This window comes from Stegostoma tigrinum, chromosome 37, assembly GCF_030684315.1.
Source record: "Stegostoma tigrinum isolate sSteTig4 chromosome 37, sSteTig4.hap1, whole genome shotgun sequence".
Classification (NCBI taxonomy): Eukaryota; Metazoa; Chordata; class Chondrichthyes; order Orectolobiformes; family Stegostomatidae; genus Stegostoma; species Stegostoma tigrinum.
In genome coordinates this window covers 21,130,992-21,157,670 of record NC_081390.1, presented here as the reverse complement: position 1 = coordinate 21,157,670, position 26,679 = coordinate 21,130,992, and the positions used below count along the sequence as shown (strand labels likewise).

The following is a 26,679-nucleotide window of genomic DNA, read 5'->3' as shown; positions in this document are numbered from 1 at the left end:
TATTACTGTATCCAAAGGAAATGTCGTTGGCCTTGAAATAATTTGCTTCCTATTTTAAAATTTAAATAATTGTTTCACTATGTTTTGCCAGGCTTTTTGAAGTTGCCCATCTCTCTTATATGGTCAGTTGTTGAATTCCCCAATTTAGTTATATATTGATGGCTTTGTTATTTAAAAAATGTAGTGTGGACTTCTTACTGCTGAACCTATGAATTCTCACATAAGGCCACAGAAGTTTAAGCACAGGAAGTTGCCATTCAATCATTAGAGCAAAGCAGATTAATCCTATTGCCCTGGTTTTCCTGGAGTAATACCTTCTTCTAAATATCCATCTATCCTCTTCATAAAGGGTGTTTTTACTGGTGAATTGATGAATTATTACAAATTGTTACTTATTACTTATCTAAAATTATCTGTTATTATTACTTATCTAAAATGCCTCATCTTTTTAAACACACTAAGTCCTCATTAAGGGAAGGAAGCTGTTCTCAAGTCTTGTCCATGTTTAAAATATTTGAAGGGAATAGTTTGCAGGACTATAGGGATTAGATTCCCTACAGTGTGGAAACAGGCCCTTCGGCCCAACAGGTCCACACCGCCCCTTGAAGCATCCCATCCAGACCTATCCCCCTATAACTGACACACCCCTGAACACTGTGGGCAATTTAGCATGGCCAATCCACCTAGCCTGCACATCTTTGGACTGTGGGAGGAAGCTGGAGTACGCGGAGGAAACCCACGCAGACACGGGGAGAATGTGCAAACTCCACGCAGACAGTCGCCCGAGACTGGAATTGAATCTGGGTCCTTAGTGCTGTGAGGCTGCAATGCTAACCACTGAGCCACCGTGCCGCCCTAAAATTTAAATAATTGTTTCACTATGTTTTGCCAGGCTTATTGAAGTTGCCCATCTCTCTTATATGGTCAGTTGTTGAATTCCCCAATTTAGTTATATATTGATGGCTTTGTTATTTAAAAAATGTAGTGTGAACTTCTTTCTGCTGAACCTCTGAATTCTCACATAAGACCACAGAGATGAAAGGAGAGTGATGAAAGATGGAGTCAACTAATTGTCTAACATTTGCCAGGGACCTATCATAGGTGTGTAAGGCCGAATGGCTTCCTGTGCCGTGTCACAGCTCACTGCGTAGTACACTGGAAATGAAGCCCAGTATTCCTGAAGACATCACAAAAGTTAAAGGTTTTATAAAAGAATGCATAATTATCCCACTTTACCTGGCTTTTCAGATCCAGTTTGACAGAACACATAGATCAGATTTCTATACTTATCAAGAATTTATATTTATTACAAATAAGTAAAATATAGCTACAGATAAATAGTTATGAACTGTCAACATGTAACTCCTCTGATTAAAACCCTATACTTACATATGGGATGACCCAGACAGATATTAAATAATTGCTGTTTTCAGAGAAGGGAAAAACTGGGAAGACAGTTCATTGGTCCCTGTCCATAGGGTTCAAAGAAATACTTCTTGTGGCTTTCTAAGACATATCAGTCTTCAGTATCTCTTCTCTAGGCTCTTTTGTTTGCTTGCAGGAGGCACAAGGCGACCAGTTCACAACTTATAAAAGTCTCGGACTTATTGGTTAGAAGTCACAGTTTACAGCAACTTAGGAAAGAAAATAACCTGGCATTCTTCAGGCTTTAGGTGGATTTTACTTGAGATACAATGCAGCACCTACCCTTCTGGTGATCTGTAGGTTTTGCTTTTATTGTTTGTACCCACAAGCTGCTTGTCCTACAGAGTCAATCATATATTTGTTGACAGGCAGAAGACCTCTGTCATTGACAACCAGCCACTATTCCACACACCAATCAGCTACTTGTTGCCAGCCAAATCTCCCTCTGAACCAACCTCCTACTCCAACCCGTCTGCAGTAACTTTCCCCAAATGTTTGAGCAAACAGCGACATAAACAGCACTTACAATGAGTGGGAACCTGTTTCTAAAATATCTAGTGATCCCACCCACAGTCCCTTAAAACAGTCCTTTACTCATTTCAGTGCAAATCCAAAATACAGAAGAATAACAAAAGATCTTTGCAACTGTATCATATGTCATTCAAATTGATTGCACTGCTCTTGCTGTTAACATTGTCTTCAGAAAAATAGATGACATGTAGATGTAAAAGAATTGCTGAGGGGTGGATGGGCTAGGCAGGGGTATACGGAAACATATTCAGGATCTACTCACAGCATTTTTATATTGTTTAAATAGGGGTTGCTTCTTTTACATATATTTACCCCCAGATATGTGTTTTATTTGTTGACATTATTTTAATTCAGATTCAGGAGACAAACTGTCAAGGTAGCGAGTCTGCAGCTGGTGAAAGAGAGCCAGGTTTAAGTTATGTAAATTCTGGGAGCTGGCTCCTAAACACTGGTCTACCAAGATTAAAAAGCAATATTAAGTTGGCTGTGGAACTTGAACAAAGCTTATTGTAAATTTCAAATGGCAGCTCAGCAGCTCTGCTGTGAGTAGTCTTTATTTAATGCTGATGGACACAACCCAAAAGCAGACATGCCAGAAGCCTTGGGAAATATCTAATTTTCATTGTTCTTTCAGTAAACTATTAGATACTTGTTGCATCCCAGCCAAAAACAACTTTCCATAGCCACGTTTTTTTCTGTGCAACAGCATTGGCTCCTTGGACCCACGACCTATCAGAGCCTGAAGGAAGGAATCACTTAAAATAGAAACAAAGTTTCATGGTATCATTTCCAGCATGGAAGATCTTAGAAATGTAACGAAATCAAAAATTGCTAGAAAAATTCAGCACATCTGTGGAGAGAAGGAGAATTAATGTTTTGGGTCCAGTGATCCTTCCTTAGAAATTCTGTCCACAGATGCCAGACGTGCTGAGTTTTTCCAGCTATTTGTGATTTTGTTTCTGATTTTCAGCCTCTGCAGTTCTTTGGAACTGCGGCATTTTGTTTGGCAAGTGCAGAGCTTTTCCATTTGTGAGGACGAGCAAAGTCAGTAATATGGCGGAAGGTAGGAGTAATTAGCACATAGAAGGGATCATGATGCAAGACAAAATCCTGGTGGTAATGGGACATGACAAAAAAAATATTGACCCAGTTCAGGTTTAAGTGGTTTCTGCAGAAAGAGGAAAGAAGCTTGTAAAGTCTGGCAAAGCATTGGGTCCCCGTGGGAGCAGAATGTCGTACTGAGAGATACTAGGTAGAGAGCTACTTTCCTCCGTTTCATGCCATTCCTAATGAGCTTTGTGGCAAAATTGAGAAACACAATGTTATTTGGTTGTTATGAAATCGGCTATGGCAAAATCTTTAGAAAGGTAGATGATGTTTTCGGCTTGACTGATGAGCTTGCTGCATGTTTTCAGAATTTCTGCAGTTATCATTTTCTTTTGTTCCAATTTACTTATTTTCTTTGTCCAAGCTTCCATTGAACAGTTTTCTCTGTTTGCTTCCACAGGATATTGCAGTTTCTAATTAGCAAAAGTAGCATAATTATTTTTGAAAGTAGAGCAGGAGCTGTTTTATGAAAAATAACGAGTTCCAGATTCCACAAAACTCCCTAGCAGCTTTACCCTTGCTCATACCTGTCAGAGACTGTCTGAAAGAAAAAGGACGATCATTATGCAATATAGCATTTTCTAGAGCTGCTTGATGTGCACGCTTCCAACAAACCAGATTGGCACATGCAAGATTCTATACACAGTGGAGCCTCCAGAGGACTAAATTCTGGCCTCTTGTGCATCCCTGATTTAATTGCTGCAGGATTGGCAGCTATGTCTTCAGCTTCCTTTGCACAAAGTCTGTGATTCCTTATCTACACCTCTTCACCCCTTAACCTCTATTTTTCTCCATTTAAGACATTCCTTAAGACTTGCCTCTTCCATCAAGCTTTTTGTCACATCCCCTAAAATCATACAACTCTTAATGACCAATTTTATTGGAAGCTAAGAACGAGTCTAATGGTGACCGTCTAACTATTGCCCTCAGTCATAAAACATCTTTTAGGGAAGGAAATCTGCCACCCTTGCCTGGTCTGGCTTACAAGCCGAGACAGGCAATCAGCTCAAGGGCAATTAGGAACGGGGAACAAGTGCTGGCCCTGGCAGCAACCTACATAAAAATAAAACAAAACTCTCTTGTGGAATGCTTTCGGATGCTATATGAATATGGCAGTTGTTTAAAGATAGTACAGAGTTAACCTTGTCTCTATCAGGCTGAGTCGCAATGAAAGGTTGCTGACCTGGAATGTTTACTCTGTTTCTCTCTCCACAGGTGACAAATCTGTGGATCATTTCAGTGTTTTCTGTTCGTATTTCAGATCTCAGTGTTGACAAAAGTGTAATTGGAAATTGTCAGGTGCATCTGCGTCTCTTCTATATATGAATTCTTGGTAGTACCACATTTTGTATGGTTTAGTATTACTCATTAGACATTGGGAAAGGCTGCTTCTGCGAACCCTGCCCTGAAAATAATTTGAAGAAAAGTATTTTGTATTTGTCTCACATCGATTGCATTGGAAGGTGATTGAGCTATGCTAGTTAGACCATTACTCACAGGAGCAGCAATAGACCATTTGCCCTGTCGAGTCTGCTCCACTATTCAATGAGATCATGGCTGAGCTGATAATCCTTGACCCCACTTTCCTGCCTTATCCCTGTAACCCTTACTGATTAAAAATCTGCTATCTCAGCTTTGAATATACTAAACGACCCAGCCTCTGCAGCTGTGATTTTGCAATAAAGAACTCACAACTGTCTGAGAGAAGATACTTCTCATGATCTGTTTTAAATGGGTGGCCCCTTACTCTGAGATTATGCTGCTTGGTCCTACCTGAGGGGAAACAGCCTCTCAGCATCTACCCGTCAAGCTCCCTTAGAACTTTATAGTTTGTGAATATTGTTGGTAGGCAAAGATGCCAGCCTTTTTGCACGAAAATTGAGCAATCACACAATTTCTTTTTGAGTGATCTCTTATTGAAAAGGACCACAGGGCTGTGTTTACCTTCAAAGCCAAATTATGACACTATCGTTCAGTGGTGCAATGAAGCCTCAGCCTAGGATTGATGTTAACGTCCAAGTGATGTTAATACAAACACTCAGGACAAAATTTGCCAATGTTCCATAGAATCCCTACAAAGTGGAAACAGGCCCAATAAGTCCACACCAACTCTCCAAAGAGCAACTCATCCAGATTCACTACCACCCCACGCTACCCCTGTAACCCTGCATTTCCCACGGCTAATTCACTTAACCTACACATTCCTGGACACTTGGCAATTTACCATGGCGAATCCACCCATCCTGTGCATCTTTGGACTGTGGAAGGAAACCAGTGCACCCAGCAGAAACCCACACAGACACAGGGAGGGTGTGCAAACTCCGCACAGTAGAGAAAGATGATTGGTGATGGTTTAACTTGAGGGCCACCAGATCTCAGGAGAGGGGTGAGGCACCAGATCTCAGGAGAGGGGTGAGGTGCAGAGGAGAGTCCTTCATGGTAACCTTAACTGGTGATGGGAGTTGAACCCACACTGTTAGCATCCCACTACTTTGCAAACCAATCATGCAGCTAATTGATCTGAACCAAATCCCCGTTCCCGTCAATGTTATAACGTTACATTGAGGGAAACAGTGACATGGTGGTATTATCACTAGATTAGTAATCCTGTTGTATCATATTTCAATATAATATTGAAACCTACATTTTTTGGGACTGGAACTGATAATACTCAGCCCTTGCTGAATAACTTGTATCAACCTTCTATTCAACCCTACATTGTCGATTGAATTTATTGGATAAGCAGAAAATTAATATAATCACTAGGAGCTGGGCTGTGTCTCCAGAATACACACCGTTCTCTGAGAGAGATTTAGGTGTGGTGTGGGCTCAAATTCAATTCCCAGAGTGAAAAAAGAGTGAGCTAATTAATGTAATACCCGTGAAAAAGCACCTTAATTTTTGCTTTCATTAATTTATGGAATTAGGACCAGTAATTATTGCTCAGTCTTAATTGCTGAGAAGAAGCAGGCCATTCTGTCCATCTGGTCCACACTGACCCTCTGAAGAGCTTCCCACCCAGACCCATGCCAGTACCCTATCCCTGCAACTTGACATTTCCCATGGATCATCCACCTAACCTCCACAGCTGTGGACACTACGGGCAATTCAGCGTAACCAATCCACCTAACCTGCACATCTTTGGACTGTGGGAGGAAACTGGAGCACCCGGAGGAAATCTCAAACGGACACGGAGAATGTGCAGACTCCACACAGACTGTCACTCGAGAGTGGAATTGACCCTGGGCTCTTGATGCTGTGAGGCAGCAGTGCTAGCCACTGTGCCACCCCAGTTGTGAGATGTCTTTTTGAACTATTGCAGCCCATGTAGTAAATCTCCTGGGGAGGCAGTTTTGGGATTTTGTTTCAGTAATAATGAAGGAGTGGCCATTAATGGCTAAGTCGAGATGGTATGTGGATTGTAGGGAAACATGGAGCTAGCACTTGCTGCCATTGTGTTTCCAGTTAGTTCAGGTCATAGGTTTCAGAGAAGCTTTCAAAGAAGCTTTGGTAATTACTGGACGATTCCATGCAGATTAGTTGGTACAAAAACAGAGAAGTCCATTGGTTAATGCTAAAAAAACCCCACTAAAATTGAAAGGAAGGAAATGAGGTCTTTGTGGGGAAGAAAGCAAATGACATTGTGGTTAGGCCACAGTTGGGAGTCTTAAATACAGCTCTGCGCACCTCATTACAGGAAGGATGTTGGAGCCTGGGATGTTTACAGTGAAGTTTGGCTGGCATCATAAGAAGAATGATGGATTATAGTGTTGAAGAAAGGTTTTAAAAATTGAGGCTTTCTTTAACATGAAAGTACTGATAGAAGTTTTCAAAGTCATGATGGCTTTTTGAGACAATTGAAAGTTGCAAGCATTACAAAAGGTAATTTCCATCAGTTGGTGAACTAATAAAAAAGGGCATCAACTCATAATTGTCACAAGAAAATTGAAGAGAAAATTGAGAAGATACTTTGTTCAAGAAAAAGTTGTTGGAGCTTAAAATGATTTTAGTACAGTGGCTAATGGGTTGAAGGCTATAAAATCCCTAATCAGGGAACTAGGTGCGTGTTTGGAAGGGAAGGATAGAAAAGTGTATGGGGATGGAAGTGGAGTCTGTCATTCTTGTGCCAAGGCAGGAACAAATGACTGGATAATCTCCACCTCTGCAATGATTAACTTGACACAGCATTTAATTCATCTCCAGCAGTGGACACTTACAGCAACTGATTTTGTGTCCTTAAAGCTACAGGCTGGATCACACCACTGTGCCTTAGCAATAGAACAAAACGCTGGCATTGCATTCCCGTTATTAATAAAATAGCACATACCCTGAGCTCATGTGACTGACGCCACTGCAGATGCAAGTTTAAACTCATCAAAAGTAATGTGTCCCATGTTTTGAGAGGAAGTGGAACAAAGAGACTAGTTCTTGTCACTGAATTAAAATAGACCAAATTACTTAAAATAAATCCATGCCTCTCCGAGAGGGAGATAAACCTCACACTTTAATAATGAACAACCAAATGCCTGGTTTTCTCCATAACTAGCTGTTTTTAACAATATTGAGGTACGTATATTTAAAATGTGATTTCTGTGAATTGTGTTTTTATTGCATGCCATGATTAGCTGTATAGTTTTTGACTTGAAGGTATTTTCTTAGTTTTCTAATTTTTACGATAATTCACAAAGTAACTAGTTTGTCTTTTGACAAACATATCTTGCTCTTTATCAACTGCAAAGAGAAACTGAGATGTCAATTTTAGTACTTGATGCGGCTCTCCTTAACCATGATGTAGTGTTACCAGATATTCCAAAGACTTGTACTACAACTCTTTCAACATGTAGGATTGATAGATCAAAATGGCTTCCTCTGGTGGGATATCCCAGGACAGGGGTAATAAGACAATAACTTTCTCTGACATCTAAAGTCTTTTGTCCATGAGGAGATTCCATGGAATTGATGAATATATTAGATTTGTTTTTTTTTCTGTGATTGCTAGTAATGTAAGTTATACACCATGTCTTGAAAATTCAGCATTCTATAACTTTCACTGATGTTAATATGATAATATTGTTTCTGTTACTTATAAAACAAAGAACCATGGATGCTGAAAATCTGAAACTAAAACAGAACCTGTTCTGAAGAGGGGTCACTAGACTCAAAATGTTAACACATTTTTTCTCTCCACTGATGCTGCTAGACCTACTGAGTTTCTCCAGCTATTCCTGCTTTTATTTCTGTAAGGATTTTCTGAAAATGTTTTGCTGCATTGACAATTTTATTTTCCTCTAGCTAACTGCTAATATCTGTCAGAAGTTTGAATAAGTATCTCTCAGCTGATGATTCCATCCTTATCTTCAAAGCTCCTCATTGACTTGTCCGTCCCTATCTTTGTAGCTCCATCTGGCCCTACATAATCTTTCAAATTTGATCCCCTCGTTGAATTCATCATTTCCATCGCTGCCTGGATTCTAAGCTGTGGATTTTCTTCTGAAATCTTTGACACTCCTTAAAACTTTACTCAAAATTGTACAACCTTTTCTATTTTTTTAAACATCAGTTGATGACATATTATGATAGATAATTCTCTTGTGGTGTGCCTTGGGCTATTTAATATATTAAATGTGCTATATAAATGCAAATTGTTCTTGGATCCTCCCACAGATAAGCATTTAAAAACTATTACGTTGTGTTTCAATGAAGTTCCTATTCTCTGTTATTCTGCAGATGGAGTTGCCCATAGGCAAAGCTCACTGCTTTAAAATGAGTCTTATTTAATGGCCCCTTTGGGTGCTGTACATATGTTTTTCCGGCTAAGTTATTCATGTTTTAACTTGGTTTTTTATTATCTCCCCTTATCTTTTTTCAGGAGACAGGGAAGGATACAGGAGCCTATTATTTATTAGTTTGTCACCAACCAGCAGTAAAGTCTTTGAAGATGACCAGGAGCATGATGCTGTAACACCTGAAATAATTGTTCGAGAAGCCCCGAGTGGTTTGATGGACACTAGAACAGTGTTTTGAAACAACATCATCTTGTGGACTGAAGCTATTAAGTATTTTCATTCGGGTTTAACTGCAATAGAAAGTCCTGGTCTGCTTTGACCAATATAATTAGCTGTGTTAAACTGTTTCAGTGGCCTGGTATTGATCAGCGGTTTACCTTTGAAGGTTTGTTCTGCCTGTATAAAACTTAACAGGCACCCACGTTTGCTGGAAATTGCTGCCTTCAGCTCTGAGCAAATAGAATACAGGTTGACACAAATCAATCAAAGCTGGCATCACCCCATGGAAATCCTGTTGTTTCTAATAAGGGCCTCACCTAAACCGACTGAAGTTTCATTGGAGAGCGGAGATAAAATGCAACTGGAGTCTGATGTAAGAAACTTGACTGTGCTGAAGCACTGCAGATTCATGTGAGTTCCAGCAGGTTTAAAATCCTTTGTCTTCCTAGTGGCCCAATTGGCTTGGTTTAGCCACATTCTCTGCTGGCCTCCTTTCAAGTTCCTTCTGTTTTGACAACTCAGACGGAACTGCAGGAGCATTCATCAAAAGATTGGACACCCCCACAAAGAACCTGGCAATCTATGGCTTTAAAGCAAGCTGTCCTGAAACTGGCTAGACTGGAGCAAACTCTGCATCAAAAAGGTGACATGTTCTCCCTGTGAGAGAGTCTGCAGCAATCCTTGGGGGAATGCCTCGCCGAGGCTTCCTGGTGCAGGCTTGGACACGGCGTCTATTACTAGGCCTCGCTCTTTTCTTCTGCCTCATCTCCCTCTTGTATTTGCTAGAGTGCACACCACGGCCGGACAATGATCCTCTCCTCCTTGGCATTCCAGGAAAACCGTACGGCAAAGAATACTATCAGGCTGTCCTGCAGGAACAGGAAGAGCACTACCAAACCCGAGCAGCGAGTCTCAAGCGGCAAATCACTCAACTGAAGCAAGAACTCCAGGAAATGAGTGAGAGGTTGAAATCCGTGCAGGAGAAGAAGGGTCCATCTCTAACTGGTGGAGGGGCCCAGAACAGTAAGGAAAACTTTCCCAACGATCTATTGGAGTTCTTGCACTCGCAGATTGATAAGGCTGAAGTTAGTGTAGGTGCCAGGGTGCCCAGTGAGTACGCGGTGGTGCCATTTGAAAGCTTCACCCTGACCAAAGTGTACCAGCTGGAGATGGGCCTGACCCGGCACCCTGAGGAGAAAGCAGTGAGGAAGGATCGAAGGGACGACTTTGCTGAAGCCATTGAGGCTGGAATAGAAGTATTGAATAACCCTGAGGAAGAGGAGGAGGCAGATAATGATGATGACGACCGAGCACAGAAACACAGCTACACTGAGAATGACTTTGTAGAAGGTGCAGTACCATATATTTTATATTAAATGACAGACATAGTATTAAAATAGATGTATACAATAAGCAAGACTTGTATTTGAATAGAGCCTTTAGGATTTCTCAGTAGCCCTAATTAAGTGATTTTGAAGTGTTGTCACTTTTTAAATGAGACAGCCTGTTTGCACAAGACAAGCTCCTATAGTCAATATTTTTAACGATTCTGTTGGGGGAATTAAGTACCAAGGCTCACTTAGTAACTCCCTGGAGTGTCAGCCTAAGTCTCTATGCTTAAGATTCTAGAATGGAATTTGACAGACAGTGAGGCTATATAGTTGCAGGGCTGTGCTTTTAAGACATTTTTAACTAACAGATCGCAAGAATCCAGCTGCTTTCAGTTAATATATGCAAAAATAAGCTTTTAACTACATAACATATTGACTTTTAATGGAACTGCTGCCCATGTAGAACTAGACTCCTGTTCTAGTGCAGTTCTGTGGGACTGTTATATTGCCACTGGCACAGTCCTTTAGACGATTCAAGCAGAGTCTCACTTTCTCATATCTGATGGTTTAGCTGAACATTGACAAATATATGGTACTCATTGAAAAGGGACAAGGTGTTCTCTGTTCCACCAAACCCTCTGTCAACACCTTCACAAATAGATTAACTAGTTAATCATCTTCAGTCTTGCTTGTAGGATTTGGTCCGTGGACAATCCAACAGTGAAATTGCAGACTCAGTGCCAATACATCATTCATCAGGGGTAGCATTTTTTTCTTATCTTAAATGGGTGATTGCCTGCCAGTCAACCAGGGTTAGAGCTGGCAGTGCTCCATGGAGTAGATATGCATAAAAGAAAGAATTTACATTGATACCGACCTTTCATTTTCTCAGGGTATCCCAAAACACTTCATGCTGATGAAGTACTTGCTTTACAGTATGGCCACTGTTGCAACGTAGGAAACATGGGAGCCAATGTGCACACTGCAAACTCCCAAAAATGACATTACAATGACCCTGTTAACCGGTTTAAATAGTTTAATATGAAGGATAAATATTGGCCAGGTCACTTGAAAGTATTCCTCTGCTTTTCTTTGAACTCTGTAAGTGCATGTTACCCTGACTGAAAGAAAAAAAAGAGTGCTGGAGAAACCTCAGCAGGTCTGTCAGCATCTGTATATTGGAACATAGTTAACACTTTGAGTCCAATGTTCCTTTGTCAGAACTGCAAGCAGCTAGGAAGCACTGGTATGTATGCTGAAGACGGGCGCTGTATTGGGGGAAGGAGGGAGTAGAATGCATGGAAATGACACTGAGAGAGTGTGAGAGAGAGAGAGAGAGAGAGAGAGAGAGAGAGAGAGAGAGAAAAAAAAAATGGAAAGACAAACAAAGGGATTGCGGATGATAAACCAGGAGGCAGATGACTGCTGGGCAGGGTGCTAACGAGAAGTGTGAATGTTTGAAAATTGGTTTGCTGTACTGGGAGCAAATCATACAAGATATGACCTTGGGTTGGAGGAAGGTAACAAACATGGAGGCGGGTGTTCACATTCTGAAATTATTAGCTTCAACGTCGGGTGTTGATAATTGTAAGGTAATAAGACGGATGATGAGACATTTTCCTGGAGCAAGATTTGAGATTTGCAGCATACGTGAGATGAAAATGTTGGCAGGGACAAGCAGCTTGAATCTTGTGGTAATAGTTTACAGCTAGAGTATCAGTATTCTGCAAAGTGGTCATCCAGCCTGCACTTTGTCTCACCAATGTGGAAGTAAACCAACTCTGACCAGCGAATACAGTAGACTAGATTGAATGCTGAACAGGTAAATCGCTGCTCCACCTGGAAGGCGTGTCTGTGCCCTTGGATAGTGAGGAGGGAGGAAGTAAATAAGCAAGTGTTGCACCTTCTGCGATTGCTTGAGAAGGTGCTGGGAGGTGTGGGGACGTGTTGGGAATGGAGGAGGGCACTACAGGAGAGGAAGAGACTGGAGAAATTGGAGAGAATATTTGTATGAGTTATTTTAATTCTGTATATAAATTGCTGGCATATGGTTGTTTTTCTTTGGTACTCATCCATTTCTGGTCACCTTTCAGTTTATCCTGGCTTGACTTTAATTGCAACAGTAAAGAAGCACAAGAACCCATTCCCAAGTCTGTTCTGTCATCAATTGCTAAGCCATGCCAGAAAATAATAGCCCCACACACCACCCACATTTTTACAGGGACTACGCTTGAAGAAGCTTTTCACTTTTTGCAGTAATATTTAGGATATTGTCAGGTCGTGAAACATGCTAGATAAACAAAAGTTCCAGACAGAATAGGTAGGGTGGTCTCCAGAAGAGGAAGAACTGGGTGCACTAAGTTAAAATGATTAGCAAAAGCATCAAAGGTGACTTGAGGCAAAATATTTTTAGGTGGTGAGTGGTTAGGATCTGGATTGCACGGTCCGCGAATGTGGTGGAATGTTTCCATCTTGAATTCCAAAAGGGAATTGGATGAATATAGAACTGGTGAAATTTACAAGACTGCAGGAAAAAGGCAGAGAAACTGAGACTGGCAAGTTGCTGTTGGCCTGGACACAATGGGTCAAGAGCTTCCTCTTCAGCTGTAATCATTCTGTGATTCAGAATATTTACCTCTTTACTGTCTCTTATCTCTCCCTGTTGGGAGAAACCTGGATTCTATTGTGTGTCTTTTCCATGCTGATGGGAAGATGTTAAATTGTTTCTTCAACTTTTCACCTCCTCAAGGGAACAATGCTGTGGACAAAACTCTTCTTATCCCTCTGCAGTAACCCATGGCCCAGTACCTTACGGTTCTGAGACATCATCCTGTCATGCTGCAGCCTGTGATGCTCTTTCACAGTCCTTTTTTCCCGCAGGGAGCAATATACTAATCCTGATGCAGTATTTATGATGACACAAATAGACGATACAGATGTTTAATTGAGAAAGTGAAAAGGGTTTAGAGCACTTAGGACTAGTAAGACCTTCTTCCACTTTTCTGTGTAATTTCTTTTATTCATTCACTGGATTTGGTTATCGCTGGCTGGGTCAGCATTTATTGGCCTTCCCTAATTCCCTTTGACGTGGTGATGAGCTGCCTTCTTGAAGCATTACAGTCTCAGTGTTGTTAGGAAAAAAGTTTCTGGATTTTAACATAGCAACAATTTCATAAATATGTTTTGTAATTGGTATATCCTTTATCTATCTTTATTTGTGTATGTGTATAAAATGTATTCAGACTTGATTATTGGCCTAAAATTTACTTGCGACTATAATAAGCAAGCTTGTTTACAGATCTGAGTCAAAATTAAGTGGGCATTAAGAGCCTTGTTGTATGCATATTATCCCATAATCTTTCCTGTGTCTAGGCTGTTAATAGGACACTTAAAGACTGCTTAACTGGTATTAACGTACACATGAGTTCTCGCCTTGTAACCAAGCAAGGCTCAAGTCATTAACGAACAGCTTAAATCTCAGCATTTTCAATTTTGTACATTCTCAATAGGACGTATGCACAAAATGTAATTTCCTGGAGATCATTAAAGGGCAATCTAAATGAATGAAGGAGAGTGGTAGAAATTGTCCTGAGGTATGGGTGTATGCATATTTTAATCTATCAATAGCACATTAACCCATTTATGGTGAAAGTAGTTTGAGTTGTAAAGAAAGGCTGGATCAGCTGGGATATTTTTCATTGGAGCATGGGAGGCCGTTTCCGTGTTGTATGACTATGACTACAACGTAGATAGTATACTCTGAATTTATTTATAGTGGGGAAGATGCATGGCTGCTGTCTCTCTCGGTTCCAACATTCCCTCTAAGCCGTGTGGCTGTTGCAAGTCCACGCATGACAATTGGCACGTGACCTCATGCCGATTCCAGAAGTTGCTGCTGCACACAGACTTTGGAGGTCATACAATGACGGTAAAGGTTAGAGAGAATTTAGTTCCTCTCCCGATAAGGCCCTAAACTTGCTCTGACCTGACCCACCCCTCTTTGACTCACATCTCTTATCCTTCTTTGCTCCTGCATGGGATCCGCTGTCCGCATAGCTATGACTCTGTATAATTTTATAGTCTTTAGTGACTAAAAAAATGGACTTTTAACTGTGCTTGTAACATGTTAGTACCTCCACTGATAGAACAAAGAGAGGAGATTCAGAGACATAGAGGCTGTCTGTTAATCCCCTTATGTCAGATCAGCACTAATTTATTCTTTTTCAGAAAGGAAGTGTTGCTCCTGTGCTGGGAATCTTGTCCCAGCAGAGATCAGACTGGCTTGGCACCTCCACAAAATGTGCTGTTTCTCCTTTTAGCACATTTTAAAGGATCATTCACAGGATATTGGCGTCACTTTTTAAGCCAACATTTATTGCCCATCTCTAAATGCTCAGAGGGCAGTTAAGAACCAACCAGATTTCAGTGGTTCTGGAGTCATACCAGATAAGGATGGCAGATTTCCATCCCTAAAGGACATTAGTGAACCAGATGGGTTTTTCTGACATTCAGTAATGTCTTCATAGTCACTATTAGATTCTTAATTCCAGATTTTTAAAAAAATTGAATTCAAATTCCACCATTTCTAGGGCAGGATTTGAACCTTGGCCCCCAGAACAATACTAGGGTCACTGGATTAACAGTCCAGTGATAATACCAATAGACCAACACCTCACCCTCCCACCCCTCTCCTTTTAAAGAGTGTTTCTTCATTGTTTGACATAAGTATGTTTGGATTTGCGGAGTGGGAGACATAGAAACAGAGAAGTTAGGAGCAGGAGGAGGCCATTCGACCCTTTGAGCCTGCACCACCTTTCATCATGATAATGGCTGATCGCCCAACTCAATAGCCTAATCCTGCTTTCTCCCCATAACCTTTGAACCTATTCTCCCCAAGTGCTATATATAGTCGCCTCTTGAATGCATTCAGTGTTTTTGCATCAACTACTTCCTGCGGTAATGAATCCCACAGACTCACAACGCTTTGGGTGAAGACATTTCTCCTCATCTCCTTCCTAAGTTGTCTACCCCGAATCCTCACACTGGTTCTGGACACACTCACCATCGGGAACATCTCCCTGCATCTACCCTGTCCTGTCATTTTGGAATTTTATGTCTCTATGAGATTCCCCCCTCGTACGTCTGAAGTCTAGCAAAAACAATCCCAACCTAGTCATCACTCCTGATATGTCAATCCCGCCATCCCTGGAAGCAGCCTGGTAAACCTTCGCTGCACTCCCTCAAGAGCAAGAGAATCCTTCTTCAGAAAAAGAGACCAAAACTGCACACAATATTGTGTGAACAAGAACAAAGTTGCTAGAAAAGCTCAGCAGATCTGGCAGCATCTGTGAAGAAAAAAATCAAAGTTAATGTTTCGGGTCCAGTGACCCTTCCTCAGAACGGATGGTAGCTGGGAAAACAGCAGTTTATGTGCAGAAAAAAGGGAGGGGGATGGGGTAAGGAGTAAATACTAGGATAGAGCCTAAAGAGAGAGAAGAGCAGTTGAACAGACAAAGAGTTAATAATAAAACCCGAAAGAACTGCGGATGCTGTATATCAGGAACAAAAACAAAGTTGCTGGAAAAGCTCAGCAAGTCTGGCAGCATCTGTGAAGGAAAAAACAAAGCTAAGGTTTCAGGTCCTGTGACCCCTGCTATGTTTGGGCCCTTGGATACTGGGGAGGGACCCTGATCCATAGTTCCCTCACTCCCACATCCCCATGGCACCGTCCCCTGTAATCAGCGAAGGGCAGCACCTACCCATTTACCTCCTCCCTCACCAGTATTCAAGGGCCCAAATATACCTTCCAGGTGAAGCAGCACTTCACCTGCACTTCCCAGAATCTACTGTACTGCATTCGCTGCTCACAATGTGGTCTCCTCTACATTGGGGAAACAGAATGTAGATTGGGTGACCGCCTCACAGAACATCTATGTTCTGCTCGCAAAAAAGACCCTGAACTAGCTGTTGCCTGCCACTTTAACGCACCATCCTGTTCCCTGGCCAACATCTCTGTCTCTGGCTTGCTGCAGTGTTCCAGTGAAACTCAATGCAAGCTGGAAGAACAACACCTCATTTTCCGCTTGGAGACTCTGCAACCCTCTGGACACAATATTGGGTTCAATAATTTTAGGGCCCACTTTTCCATGTCCCAGCCCCCTACCCCACACACAGGCCTTGTTACTACATAGCCTGCCATTACACACCCTCTGTTGTTAGTGACTAACACTTCTCATTAACAACTATTCACCCTCCCAGCCTGACCGTTATCAACTCATTGTCTGTCCAACTGCTCTGTTCTCTTTTTATGCTCTAAACCTAGTGTTTACTTGCTACTACATCCCACTGCCTTTTTTCTGCATATAAACTGATGTTTCTCCAGCCACCATCAGTTCTGAGGAAGGGTCACCGGACCTGAAACGTTAACTCCAGTCTTTTCTTCACATATACTGCCAGATCTGCTGAGCTTTTCCAGCAACTTTGTTTTTGTTCCTGATCTACAGCATCCTCAGTTCTTGTGGCTTTTACATAATATTGTAGGTGTGGCCTCACCAAGGTTCTGTATAACTACCATTATGTACCCTGCTCCTCTACTCAAAGCCTCTCGCAATGAAGGCTCTCATACCATTTGCCTTCTTTACCGCCCGCTGCACCTGTATGCTTACCTTCAGCGACTGGTGCACAAGGACAGTCAGGTCCCGCTGCACACTCCCCTCTCCCAATTTACAGCCATTCACGTAGTAATCTGCCTTCTTGTTTTTGCTTCCAAAGTGAATAACTTCACAGTTATCCAAATTATATTGCATCCACCATTGATTTGCCCACTCACCCAACCTGCCCAGAACATGCTGAAAGATCTCTGTATCCTCATAACAGTTCAACCTCCCACCCATTGGTATCGTCTGCAAACTTTGTGTTGTTGCATTTTGTTTCCTCATTCAAATCATTAATATATATTGTAAAAAGCTGGGGTCCCAGCATCAATCCCTGTGGCACCCCACTAGTTACTGCCTGTCAATTTGAAATAGACCCATTAATTCCTACTCTTTGTTTTCTCTCTGCCAACCAGTTTTCTATCCATTTCTCTATACTTCCCCCAAACCCATGTGCTTTAATCTTGCACATTAATCTCTTATGTGGGACTTTATCAAACACTTGCTGAAAATCCAAATAAACCACATCGATTGGCTTCCCCTAGTCAACTCTACTAGTTACATCTTCATAGAATTGCGACAGATTTGTCAAGGATGATTTCCCCTTCATAAATCTGTCTGATCCTGCCACTGCTTTTTAAATGCTCTGCTATAAAGTCCTTGATAATGGAATTGAGAATTATCTGCACTACCGCTATTAGACTCACCGGTCTACAATTCCTCTCCCTTTTTGAATATGGGAGTGACATTAGCTACCCTCTAATCTGCAGGGACTGTTTCAGAGTCAATAAAATCCTGGAAGATTACCACCAATGCATCCACTGTCTCTAGAGCTACTTCCATTAATACTGTGGAATGTAGATTATCAGGCCCTGGGGATTTATTTGCCTTCAATCCTATAAATTTTCTCAGCACCATTTCTTCACTAATATTGATTTCCCTCAATTCTTCCGTCTCACGAGATCTTGCATTTTCCAACATCTCTGGTATCTGATTTGTGTCCTCTTTTGTGAAGACAGAACCAAAGTATGCATTCATTTGCTCAACCATTTCTTTGTCCCTATTATACATTCCCCCATTTCTGTCTGTAGTGGACCTACCTTTGCCTTCACCAATCTCTTTCTCTTCATGTACCTTTAGAAACTCAGTGTCAGTCTTTAAGTTCCCTGCAAGCTTACTTTCGTACTGTAGTTTCCCCTTCTTAAGCAATCCCTTGGTCCTCCTTTGTTGAATTCTAAACTGCTCCCAGTCCTCAGACATAGTATTTTTCTTGGCCAAACTGTATGCTTCTTCCCTGGATCGGATATCATCTCTAATTTCCTTTGGATTGGTCCTTTTACCATTTTGCTTTCGTGCTAGTTAGGAATAAACAGTTGTTGCAGTTCCCTCAATGCGTTCCTTAAATGTTTGCCATTGCCTATCCACTGTCATCCCTCTAAGTAACTCTCCCCAATCTGCCAAGGCCAACTCACGCCTCATATTTTCTTAGTTTCCTTTATTAACATTAAGCACACTGGTCTCTGAATCAACTACCTCACTCGCCATCTTGATAGAAAATTCTATTATGTTATGGTCGCTCATCCCCAAGGGCTCTTGCGCAGCTCGATTGGAAATGAAATCCCTCACTGTTAAGCAGCTTCTGTGTTTGCAAACAGCTGCAGCATTTCTACACTTAATTCAGTTTGTTTAAAAGCCAGGAACAGAGAGAGCTGCATATGATTGGATTTCACAGTATGAAGTGGCCTGTCACGCTCATTGATATATGCCAGCTAGAACTTAATTTGATGGAAGTATTCAGGATCATGAGTGGTCTGAACTGGAAAAAAACTGTTCTCATTTACAAAAATGAGACGGGATATTCTTAAAGTAATTGTTAAAAGAAGCAAAAGCAATGTTTTGAAAAATCTTTTCACACAGTTGGTGGTCACGGTCTGAAATGCACTGCCTGAGAGAGTGATGGTGAAGGAGGCATATTCAATTGGAGCATTCACATGGAATTAAGAAGTCACCTGCAAAGAAAAAATGTGTTAGGTTATGAGGAAGCTGAGACATAGACAGTGAATTGCTCATTTGTACAGTCAGTGCGTAAACAAGAGATTGAATAGCCAACTCTAGTCCCTGTGGTTGCTGCAGTCAGATAATCTGTAAACATCAGGAACGTCTCACAGAGTTTTGAGCAATAAATTGTTTGTGCAATAGCCAGTTAAGAATTCTAACTTCAGACTGCAACACTATCAAATGCAATGCCAAGAACCTGCACGCAATATGGTGAAAGAAATGAGTTTGCCAGGAAACCTGAAGAACTTAAAAATCAGAAAGAACTGGTGGATGCCAGAAATCTGAAACAAAGACAGAAAGTGCTGGAGAAATCCAGCAAGTTTGGCAGCATTTGTAGAGAGAAATCAGAGGTGACGTTTTGAGTCCAGTGAGGGCTCTTCAATTCTGTGCTGAACAAGGGTTACTTGACTGGAAACGTCAACTCCAATTTCTTTCCACAGATGCTGCTAGACCTGCTGCGTTTCCCCAGCAATTTATGTGTTGGCTTTGAACCTGAGAAACTTGGTTGTTTTCAGATGCAACAGCAGGACCAGAGGTATGGGGTATGGAGTGGGAGACTTAAACAGTAGAATTATATAAAGAGGTTGTACGTACATAATGAACAAGGCTCAGAATGGTCTTGCTACATTAGTGGAGACAAAAGCCAGATGCCTGTTGTATTGGCAGAGACTATGGAATCTAATGTGGCTGGACTTGTGGTTATATTTTTGCTGATAGCTCTACTTTTCTTTCAACAAAGAATAGTACATGAAAAGACAGGCCCATGCATTGGATAGATCTGGCTTTCTGTTGTCCAACAACGGAAATTGCTAATAAATAGTTTCTAGACAGTTGTTTAACCAATCACTGAGGATGTGTGTGATAACACAGTGTGAAGTTGGATGAACACAGCAGGCCAAGCAGCATCAGAGGAGCAGGAAAACTTGATGTTTTGGGTCAGGACCCTTCTTCAGAAATCACCGGTCCCGATCTGAAACGTCAAGCTTTCCTGCTCCTCTGATGCTGCTCGGCCTGCTGTGTTCATCCAGCTTCACACTGTGTTTTCTCAGATTCTCCAGCATCTGCAGTTCCTACTATCACTGAGCATGTGTGTGTTTTTTTTTTCAGTGTTCTTCAGGGAATTCTTCTGTCCACATATGAAATAGAGGCAAGAGTAGTTCACTTGCCTCCTTGAAGTGCTCGGTCATTCAGTAATATCATGGCTGATCTGATTAACCCACAATGTGGTATTCCCACACTGTGGTTGGCATCCTGTCCTCTGAATGCCTCCTAAAATACCTAACTGTGAAACAATCACCACTAATTGCACAGCGACTACCATTCAAGCTTCCTGTTGGCAATGACCCAGGCATTCATCATTATTTGAATGAAAGCACAATTACACACTCACATTCCCTCCAAGTCATTACCCACCAGTTCTCCATCCAATGCCATTTAAAGATCTCCATTATCAAGGCTGGCATCAGTCCAGAGGGACAATGGCATCTAAGAAGGATCAAGTAGTCCAGTCTTTCCATATTATCCACATTTCAAGACTAAATGTATTTGTCAGTGAGGTGAACTGTGTCGTGGTCTCTATCTGTACACACCTCGTGCTTTTGTGATCTGGGTGAGTGTCTAAATCTTCATACTGAGCAAGATGCCCATTGAGGCTGTGTGCCCATTTCAGTGATTCAGGTGGATGCCCAAGATCCAATAATTGCTGGTGTTTTGACTAGAACTTCTCTTGATCATAGAACAGAACATAGAACAGTACAGGCCCTTCGGCCCATGATGTTGTGCCAAACTTTTACCCTAAACCTAAGGTCTATCTAACCTCCACCCCTACCTTATACTAGCATCCATGTCACTATCTAATAGCCAATTAAATGCCCCTAAGGAGGACGACTTGACTACCCTCTCCGGCAATGCATTCCATGCCCCGACGACTCTCTGAGTAAAGAACCCACTCTGACGACCCCCCTATATCTACCTCCATTCACCTTAAAACTATGCCCCCTTGTAATAAATAGCTACCTCCATCCTAGGAAAATGTCTCTGGCTGTCCACTCTATCTATACCTGTCATCATTTGGTACACCTCTATCAAGTCACCTCTCATCCTTCATCATTCTAAAGAGAAAAGCCCTAGCTTTCTCAACCTATCCTTGTAAGACCTTCCCTCTCTTCCAAGCAATATCCTGGTAAATTTCCTCTGCACCTTTTCCGATGCTTCCACATCTTTTTTGTAACGAGGCGACCAGAACTGAACACAATACTGCAGATGTGGCTGAACCAGGCTTTTGTATACCTGGAGCTTAACTTCACGGCTCTTGAACTCAATCCTTCTATTATTGAAAGCTAACACACCATTCGCCTTCTCAACAACTCTATCCACCTGGGTGGCAGCTTTCAGGAAACTGTGGACATGAACCCCGAGATCCCTCTACTCCTTCAAAGCCACAAAAGAATGAGTTAACATTTTGCTCATGTGCATAGTGTCTGTGTACCAATGGTCAGTAAGGTTATATAGTGACAGTGTCAGAAGTCACACGACACCGGGTTGTAATTCAACAGGTTTATTTGAAATCTCACAAGCTTTCGGAACGCTGCTCCTTTGTCAGGTGCACCTGACATAAGGGCTGTGCTTCGAAACTGTGGGTGATTTTAAATACACCTGTTGGACTATAACCTGGCGTCGTGTGTCTTCTGACTTTGTCTAACCCAGTCGAACACCGGCACCTCTACAACACAGTGACAGTGTTCCAATTGTAAATAAGGTTACACAGTGACAATGTACCAATTGATGGGATAGTTACACAGTGTCAGTGTACCAGTTGTTAGTAATTTTTCTTTCATTTGTATTAGAACGACATTTTTTTGTGGAGGGACTGTCCCTGAGGCTGGATTCTATTTAGATCGCATTTTGTCTAGAGTCCACTGTCCCTTCTGCCCATTTGGCTGCTGTCCATTTCCTGTGGTAAACTCTGCATGTAGTTTGATTTGAGTACAGTTTAGTTACAATCCACTGAGGTTAGCTCACCAGGACTAGACACTGAACACTAGATTCTTTCTTTACCTTCAGACCCTGAGGATTCAGTGTATGAATGCAGCACTAATCATTAATAAAACCTCTATGGAATTGGGTTGGGAGGGAGAATGGATTGCAGTGGGAACAAATCTCTGTCAACAGTTGAGTTGTAATTCTGTGGCTGTGATTGAGTTTGTTTGGGACTGTTCACAGACAAATTTATTAGGTTCGTAAAAGGCTGAAAGTTATGGAATCTGTACATGCCAAAATAAGTTGAACTTAGTAGAGGTGGATTGATGCTATGGAGAAAATGTTTAAATGACAGGTGGTGGGATACCAGGGGAAGGATGGAGGGAATGTAGGGGAGATCCTGGTCAAGATATTGTGTGTTAATTTGCCCCTTGGCGATGAGCATCAACCACACTTTGCCAGGTCGACTACTGGATCGATAAGCCTATGGAGAAATAATGTTTTACTTTTATTAAAGAACACCATGTAAAAAATCAAACCCAGGAACTGAACGATACATTTTGTAACTTTGTGTACTCTTGGAACTCAAATGTGACTGAACTTTTGTACAAACATCTCAGTTGAGCATTGTAGGCATTACAGGATCAATTGATATGCTGCTTGTATTGAACAGCTGAGTTCAGGTCGATACGCCCCACTCTCAGTTGTGTGCACTAAGCTTTGGGTCACATGTCATTCCGGGAACTGAAATTTTAAAACAGAATCAGCTGTAGCAGGAACTAGTATTTTTGTAGAATATCATAAAATTGTGATAGGGCAGAACTAATAGTTTCACCCACATATTTCAACATTGATTGCCTGTAACCACCTCAGCCACCACTGCTAGCTCTACATTTGTCCAAGGCAATCAAGAGTCAATTTCATTCTTAAAGTTGTTAAAATTAAAACAAAATTAAGACTGCATTCCAGAGGTAGTAGGAACTGCAGATGCTGTAGAATCTGAGATAACAAGGTGTAGAGCTGGATGAACACAGCAGGCCAAGCAGCATCAGAGGAACATAGAACATAACCTCCGATGCTGCTTGGCCTGCTGTGTTCTTCCAGCTCTACACCTTGATATCTAAGATTGTATTCCATCTTGTTTGTTCTCTCTGTGGTAACCTAATTCTGTTGCTTCTGCTGAATCATTCAGTTCTGTTTCAGATCTCCAAAGCAATCACAGTGCAGCTGATTATTCACTTGAAGCCTCCACACCTTCAGATCATTCTTGCAAGACCTTGCTTCCTGTGGACATCCTCCCCTATCTCAGATAGAGAGCTCTAGGTTTTAATTTGGTACTTTACACTGCCCTCTAGAGAGCAATTTGGGAACTTCTGAGAAGCAGCTTTCTAAACCAAACTTCTCAACGTGAAAATAAAATGTGAGGCTGGATGAACACAGCAGGCCAAGCAGCATCTCAGGAGCACAAAAGCTGACGTTTCGGGCCTGGACCCTTCATCAGAGAGGGGGATGGGGAGAGGGAACTAGAATAAATAGGGAGAGAGGGGGAGGCGGACCAAAGATGGAGAGTAAAGAAGATAGGTGGAGAGAGTATAGGTGGGGAGGTAGGGAGGGGATAGGTCAGTCCAGGGAAGACGGACAGGTCAAGGAGATGGGATGAGGTTAGTAGGTAGATGGGGGTGCGGCTTGGGGTGGGAGGAAGGGATGGGTGAGAGGAAGAACAGGTTAGGGAGGCAGAGACAGGTTGGACTGGTTTTGGGATGCAGTGGGTCGGGGGGAAGAGCTGGGCTGGTTGTGTGGTGCAGTGGGGGGAGGGGATGAACTGGGCTGGTTTAGGGATGCAGTAGGGGAAGGGGAGATTTTGAAACTGGTGAAGTCCACATTGATACCATTAGGCTGCAGGGTTCCCAGGCGGAATATGAGTTGCTGTTCCTGCACCCTTCGGGTGGCATCATTGTGGCAGTGCAGGAGGCCCATGATGGACATGTCATCTAGAGAATGGGATGGGGAGTGGAAATGGTTTGCGACTGGGAGGTGCAGTTGTTTGTTGCGAACTGAGCGGAGGTGTTCTGCAAAGCGGTCCCCAAGCCTCCGCTTGGTTTCCCCAATGTAGAGGAAGCCGCACCGGGTACAGTGGATGCAGTATACCACATTGGCAGATGTGCAGGTGAAACTCTGCTTAATGTGGAATGTCATCTTGGGGCCTGGGATAGGGGTGAGGGAGGAGCTGTGGGGGCAAGTGTAACATTTCCTGCGGTTGCAGGGGAAGGTACCGGGTGTGGTGGGGTTGGAGGGCAGTGTGGAGCGAACAAGGGAGTCACGGAGAGAGTGGTCTCTCTGGAAAGCAGACAGGGGTGGGGATGGAAAAATGTCTTGGGTGGTGGGGTCGGATTGTAAATGGCGAAAGTGTCGGAGGATGAAGCGTTGTATCCGGAGGTTGGTAGGGTGGTGTGTGAGAACGAAGGGGATCCTCTTAGGGCGGTTGTGGCGGGGGCGGGGTGTGAGGGATGTGTTGCGGGAAATACGGGAGACGCGGTCAAGGGCGTTCTCGATCACTGTGGGGGGAAAGTTGCGGTCCTTAAAGAACTTGGACATCTGGGATGTGCGGGAGTGGAATGTCTTATCGTGGGAGCAGATGCGGCGGAGGCGGAGGAATTGGGAATAGGGGATGGAATTTGTGTAGGAGGGTGGGTGGGAGGAGGTGTATTCTAGGTAGCCTGGACTGACCTATCCCCTCCCTACCTCCCCACCTATACTCTCTCCACCTATCTTCTTTACTCTCCATCTTCGGTCCGCCTCCCCCTCTCTCCCTATTTATTCTAGTTCCCTCTCCCCATCCCCCTCTCTAATGAAGGGTCCAGGCCCGAAACGTCAGCTTTTGTGCTCCTGAGATGCTGCTTGGCCTGCTGTGTTCATCCAACCTCACATTTTATTATCTTGGAATTCTCCAGCATCTGCAGTTCCCATTATCTCTTCTCAACGTGAAAGATGGCTGAGGGCAATCTCAGTGGTCTTTAGAAAGTATCAAGCATAAAATGCAGTTCTTAAGTTAAAATCTTTGATTCATTAAGTAGGATCTTACCTAACTATTCCACTTATTGTAATAAAAATCTTCTACTAACCGCAACAACATGGGCAAATGGGACGTGAACCTGGGGCTTCTGTCCCAAAGGTAAACACACTCACACAGTGCCACAAGAGGCCATCAAAGTATTCTTTAATTGACCTATTCCAACACATCTCCAGGTCAAGTCAGGTTTGAACCTGGGCCTGAGGCCTAGAAGAAAATCTACCACTGCATCATGTTAAGCTTTAATGAAGAGATGATTAGAATTGGTGTCTTGACCAAATGCAGTAAACTTTCTCCTCCCAAAAATATCTCAAAGTGTGGGTGACCATGTAGCTAGAGAATTGCACCCGCAGTCAAAATCGAACCAACATTCATTTTGGGGCCGATCAAGCATTGATATTGAGCAGTGCTCTGTCCCTTTAACCTAAAAACCTAAAGTAATTTCTACTTGCATTCTCACCCTACTCTGAAATGCTACACTTAAACCTTGCTCTTAGATAAACATCTCTTGGTTTCTTATGGGGAGAAACCGTGGAATGGTGAAACTAAGCGCTGCAGTATGTTCCATCTGAATAGGCCAAATGATCTCTCTCACCAAAGGTTAAAGGATTTTCCTCTGCAGTAATAATTCTTTCATGGGTCAGGATTCCCTGCACTGTATGGCCTGTGAATGTTGTTAAGGTCAGAATGTTATTACTCATCCTTAACTGCCTTTGAGAGGGTGATAGTGAGCTGTTGCCTTGAATTCCTGCAGTCCACCTCATTTAGGCACAATGCTGCCACAGATGGAATTGTGGGGAGGTGACGGCCGAGTGGTATTATTGCTACAGTATTAATCCAGAGACCCTGGTAATTTTCTGGGGACCTGACTTTGAATCCTGCCATGGCACAAGTTGGAATTTGAATTCTATAAATAACTGGAATTAGGAGTCTAATGATGGCCATGAAACCACTGTTGATTGTCAGGAAAAACACTCTTCCCTTCTTTTAATGTCAAATAGTAATTAAACTTTGTCATTTGTGCTTTTATGTCTTGTGAATCTCTGTTGCAGTTTTTCTACAATTTTGGCGTACTTTCTGCACTGTGGTGCAAAAAAATCATATCATGAATGACTGCAATATTTCAGTAGACAGTAATTGAAGGAAGTTCCTTTTTCTGGAATAACTTAACTGACCAAATTATTCCCTTATTTCAGGCTACTACCGTACAGAAAGAGACAAAGGGACCTTGTATGAACTATTCTACAAAAAAGAATTTCTGGATGAATTTCAACATGTCACACTCTTCCGTCCTTTTGGGCCACTCATGAAAGTCAAAAGTGAAACAATCGATGTCTCGCACCAGATCATCAATATAATTGTGCCTCTGTCCGGCCGCACGGAGGCGTTTGCCCAGTTCATGCAGAATTTCAGGTAGAAGCACTGTGAATGGGCGCAGTCAAAATTGAACCAACATTCATTTTAGCCCCCCTCCTTAGTTGGGGTTTGTGGGTACTGTATAGAGATTAGGAAAGCAGACA

At 42.3% G+C, this 26,679-nt stretch overlaps 1 protein-coding gene across 2 annotated transcripts in view; it reads left to right on the top strand.

The window, feature by feature from the left end:
• The window catches only part of csgalnact2 (chondroitin sulfate N-acetylgalactosaminyltransferase 2), a 64,290-nt gene that overhangs the window by 23,860 nt on the left and 13,751 nt on the right, over positions 1-26,679 (top strand). For both annotated transcript variants that reach the window (XM_059640276.1, XM_048563762.2), the window contains exons 3-4: positions 8,933-10,418; positions 26,356-26,572. In XM_059640276.1, the coding sequence (XP_059496259.1) occupies positions 9,758-10,418; positions 26,356-26,572 (878 nt within the window). In that variant the 5' untranslated portion in view covers positions 8,933-9,757. The remainder of the gene's footprint in view (positions 1-8,932; positions 10,419-26,355; positions 26,573-26,679) is intronic.